Source organism: Crocodylus porosus, unplaced genomic scaffold (genome assembly GCF_001723895.1).
Source record: "Crocodylus porosus isolate Cpor-Errol unplaced genomic scaffold, CroPor_comp1, whole genome shotgun sequence".
In the NCBI taxonomy this organism is placed as follows: domain Eukaryota; kingdom Metazoa; phylum Chordata; order Crocodylia; family Crocodylidae; genus Crocodylus; species Crocodylus porosus.
This window is the reverse complement of record NW_017728947.1, coordinates 50,225,915-50,230,858: the sequence shown is the minus strand read 5'-3', so window position 1 is coordinate 50,230,858 and position 4,944 is coordinate 50,225,915. Positions and strand designations below refer to the sequence as shown.

Below are 4,944 nucleotides of genomic sequence, written 5' to 3'. Positions count from 1 at the left end.
TAATTATTTAAAAATTTATAAAATAGATGTCAACCATCATAATATTCACTATCACCAGTGATATGTCATAAGACACACAATAATGTAAAAGAATATGTAAAATGAAAAACCCAGGGAATAAATTTTAAAATGAAGATATCTGTTTGAAAAAAATGAAGTTTTTCAAAATGCAATTTAATGAAACAAAACACTGTGCTAATTATATAGTCCTATGGGAAATTTCATTGAAATAGATATAATTTCAGAAAAAATATCAGTTAATTAAAATGCATTTTCAGAAAGAAGATTATTTCACTGAAAATCTTCCAGCCAGTTTCTTTCTCAGATTCAGGCCGTATTACTGGTAGCTGTTTCAGCACCTCTGAAAGCTCATTTGTGGAATCCTATTGGGTTTAAACCAATCTTCTCTAGCAGTGAAATAAAATTCTGAGTGGAAAAAACAGGAGGAGACTGAGGAGCATCACAAACAGAAGACCTGACAGAAACTCATTTCCAGATTAAGAACAGAGTGAATTTAGGTTAAGACAAAAAAAAGGAGAGGTAATTATTAATAAGCAGAACATACTCTGATGAGGCAGTGGAGAAGCCATGATTTCATGAGAGCATCCAAACCTCTAAAAGCTAAGTTGGCAACATCAAGGCCCTACTGAATTTGTCATTATTTTGAATTTAAATGGCATGAATACCTGAAAAAAAAACTTTCTTTCATCTCAGGTTAGCTGAGATGTGCTCCACTTCATTCTGGTACAGGCCTAGCTTCAATTATAAACCCCATTTCCAGGCTACACTTAGAACAAAGAAAATCCCAGGGAGCCCACAACTGTCCTACCATGCCTTGGCCCAGGCACTTCACACATTCTTGGCTAGATTCAATTCAAACTGCAAGTCCTAATCTTTAAATATCTTGGTGGATGACTGTAAGCCTCCCTTCTCATACAGTTTCTCAGGCGACATCCCACCATTGCAACTGCAATGTTAATAATGAAGCTAAAGAATTCTAGGTTGATACGTCTCTGTGGGATATTGGGCATATCAGTGAAAGAGCCTTGAATGTGGAACTCCCTCCCACTAGGAAGCATAATAAGCTAATCTTGTTCCTGTTTGGAATACACAGACATCCTCTCCCACTGGTACCATAAAGAGGTTAGCAATATTTCTTCTGAAGGTAGCCACTGATAATTATGCCTGTTTGGGATAAGCTATAAAACAGAAGGTGACATAGCTTTTATGCCTTCTTAGGCAGATAATGATGTGATCTTTTTATGTTTTGTGACATCTCTTCGGTATTAGATGCATTAGATATGCTTAGACAGACAGGCAAAAAATAAAGACATGGGTGTTATTTTCTGTCTAGGGAGTGCTGTACATAGGCAACACAGTGGAAGTTGCAATAGACGCATTCGGCATTTGAAACGGAACAGTGAAGTGTCATAATCAAATCTGCTAGGCATTAAATTAGCTTTACTGATGATGTCTCTTGTGCTGTCTCTAAACTTGGATAACTACAGGTAAATATCCCCAAAGACCTTAAGACTCTTAAGCTCTATTTCCTGAAGTTACACCGACACCTGGAAGCAAGAACACTCAAATCACTTTTTAAGGACAATGTGGGTGTTTTTAAGAACATCACCATACATTTTGTTCTAGGAACAAATCTCACAAAAATCTCACACATACATTTATTATACCTTTTACTAAAAAAAGCAGTACATTACAACTGAACATTCAATAACTTGGGAGATTTCTCTTTTCAGTGCAGAGTGCTACTGCTCTTTTGGTACCACAGTAGTGAAATAAGTATTTAAAAAAACACTGATGGCTGGCATCTTTAATTTAATTTGTTCCACAGCAATTAAGTGGAACAACTGGCCTACAAATGCATTTGTAAGGTTTAATCTCCAATGTTTCTTCCACAGTGGGCAAAGGGCTGTGCATTACAAAGTGAGAACACATGCATGCTTCTTATTTCACAGAGCTACACACGGGCTTAATTAGTATCAATACAGTGATTAAAGGAAGCCCCTACTGGTAGGAAAATTAGTCTGAATTAAGATTTCACATGAGTAGGGTCTAAAAAAATTGCAAGCAAGATCAGAACGTTTCCCTCAGAATGTCAAATATTTAAACTAGCCAGTGTAGTGAGCTTCATTTTAACCAAAACAAACAACCTGGAAGAGCAGAGAAAAAAAAGACAGCCATTTCAAATTTGCTCCGCATATAGAGGCTAACGTTTAAGAGCACTCCTATTAAAAGTGCAAGACAGACTCAGAGAAGACCTAATAAGACATTTGGCAGTCCAAGTACAGGTCTGGTAATTTAATGTCACACTTTACAGTGTCCTATTCTGTATCTTAGGACTTACCCCTTGTTCGTCCAATTTCATAAGCTGCTCTGTGACTTTTGGAGTGTTGAACGCCAACCTGAGACAATGGATATTCAGCTCAGGAACCACATACTCAAGCACTTCTTTTAGGGGGAGTCCCCTGGCTGTGCAGTGCTTTGCAGTTGAAGGGATAGCATCTTCCAGTACAGAGCCTCTTAAGGTCATAAGCTAGAAAACAGAAAAACAATATTATGTTGTCATATTTAGGAAGGGAGTGGGAAGAGTACACAACTGAAGTCAGGACTCCTGAGTTTTATTTCTGCCTTTGACTCTGACTTGCTGTAACATTGGGAAAGCCACCTTCTCAATATCTCAGTTGATCTATTAGTATATCCTGCATAATAGAGCTGCATGAAGCGTTGGTAGCCGATTCGATTCGGAGGTGATTCGATCTGATTCGGGGACCAAATCTCTGAATCCGAATTGAACTGGGAGACCAATTAAAAGCTCCAAATTGAATTGAAACATCCAAATCGAATCTGAAAAAACTTCAGAAAAAGTTAGGCCACTTCGGAGATTTGGACATAGACTAAACAGGCAGCTGATAACTGCCTCCAGCTGGTAAGTCTGCTGGGGTTGGGGGAGGGGGAAGGAAGGGATTAGGGCTGGGACAAACTGCCCAGTTGGGGTGGGAGGCTATGTTACTCCAGGAGAGGGGGCAGGGGGCATGGAACGCAGGTATGGCAGCACTGGGAGTGGGGGCTCTGCCCTGCTGCCACTTGCCCAGCTGGGGCGGGGGGAAGAGGCACGGCTCACTTCAGGCAGAAAGGAGCAAGCAGCAGCCGGCTCTGCTTCCAGTGCTGCCACGCCCACATCCTGTACCCCGCATGCCAGCTTGCAAGCAGCAGCAGGACAGAGCCCCTGCTCCCAGCACTGATGCGGGTGTGGCAGTGGTAGGAGCAGGAGCTCCACCCTGTTGCCACTTGCCTAGCTGGGGCGGGAGGATGCAGGCATAGCTTGCTCCAGGAGGAAACAGGCAAGCGGCAGCTGGGTATAGTCCCCACTCCCAGCACTGCTGCCTGCATCCCACACCCGTCACACCAGCTGGCAAGCAGAAGCAGGGCAGAGCCCCCGGTCCCTGTGCTGATGTGGGTGCGGCTGGGAGCAGGAGTTGTTGCTGCTGCCTGGAGTGAGCTGTGCTATATTATGCTCCACTCCCCATGCCGGCTGGGCAAGTGGCAGCAGGGCATAGGACCCGTGGCTCCCCCTACCAGGGCAGAGGCAAGCACAACCTGAGAAGCCCCCATGGCTGCCCTACCCAGCCCCGTCCCCCGCCCAGCCCAGCCTCCCGGCACTTTAAAAAAAAAAGCCCCGCACTCACCAGGCTGTGGCAGCAGGGATTGGAGCCTCTGAAGGCTTGTAGGAACCTCATTGGTACAGCACAGGACAGAGGGGATTGCCCCTCCCATCTGGCACCTGGTCAGCAGCTGCCCCTTGGTTCAGGTGCAGATCGGCTCAGCAGGGCACCGCACTCTGGCTGGGAGTTGGGACAGCTCCACATATCAGCCAGTGCCCGGCACTGCTCAGCCCCATTGGCCCCAGCTCCCAGACAGCACAGGGTACCCTGCCGAGCCACACTGCATCTGTACAATGCAACAGCTGCCATACAAGTGCCAAGTGGGGAAGCAATCCCCACTGCCCCCCACCCCACTGCTCTGGAGGGCTCTGTCATGGGCAGCCAGAGGCCCCAACCACTGCTGCTGAAGCCGGTTGGTGCAGGACTTCTTTTTTTATGTGCCGGGACTAGGCTGGAGCCAGGTGGGGGATGGGGCCAGGCAGGGTAGCCATGGGGTTTTCTCCCATGGCTCCCCCCACCTGGGGAGAGGCAGGCACAGCTGGAGGAGCTATGGGAGAACCTGCAGCCACCTGGTTGTGCCTGCCTCTTCCCAGGGAATTCGAATCATTGAATCTCTCCAAATCAGCACCAAATCTTCTGAACCCAATTTGGCTGAATCAATTCAAGATAGCGATCCGATCTTCAGATAGAATCACTGTCCTCCAAATCGGCTGAATCCGAATCGAATACTTCCGTATTTGCACAGGCCTACTGCATAATAACTGACAATAATTCTTGCAAGGCAACACTTCATGTTCAGATGTAGATATAGATGTGCACACATTATTTGTGATGATAGTTAACTGCAGCCATGACGTTGCAAACATTCTCTAATCATCTCCGCATGTTTATATTTTGTGGGAAACAAACAGTTGGGAGAGATAAATAGAAGTTCACATTTGTTTTGTGTAAAACCATGTAGCAAAATCCAAATTAAAATGGATTCGGGTACCACAGGAGAACAACATACCTTAAGTAATAAAGAGCATCATCTGTGGGCAGAACAACATATCTTAAGTAATAAAAAGTCAGAACTGAGATAAATTTGAAAGATGAAATATTCAAAGAGAGATTCCCAGTGAGATAGGAAGTACAAGAAGTTTACCAAAATAGGCTTTTCATCTGCTCATGAGACTCACAGAATTCTAACTATGAGACTAAAAGGAAATGAAATTCATTAGATGTGCCAGAATAAATATCTGAAGGAAAGTTGACCTAAATAAAC

At 44.4% G+C, this 4,944-nt stretch overlaps 1 protein-coding gene across 2 annotated transcripts in view; it reads right to left on the bottom strand.

Annotated features, from left to right (window-relative positions):
• The window catches only part of SIPA1L1 (signal induced proliferation associated 1 like 1), a 431,247-nt gene that overhangs the window by 116,633 nt on the left and 309,670 nt on the right, over window positions 1-4,944 (bottom strand). For both annotated transcript variants that reach the window (XM_019551381.1, XM_019551380.1), the window contains one exon: window positions 2,363-2,551. In XM_019551381.1, the coding sequence (XP_019406926.1) occupies window positions 2,363-2,551 (189 nt within the window). The remainder of the gene's footprint in view (window positions 1-2,362; window positions 2,552-4,944) is intronic.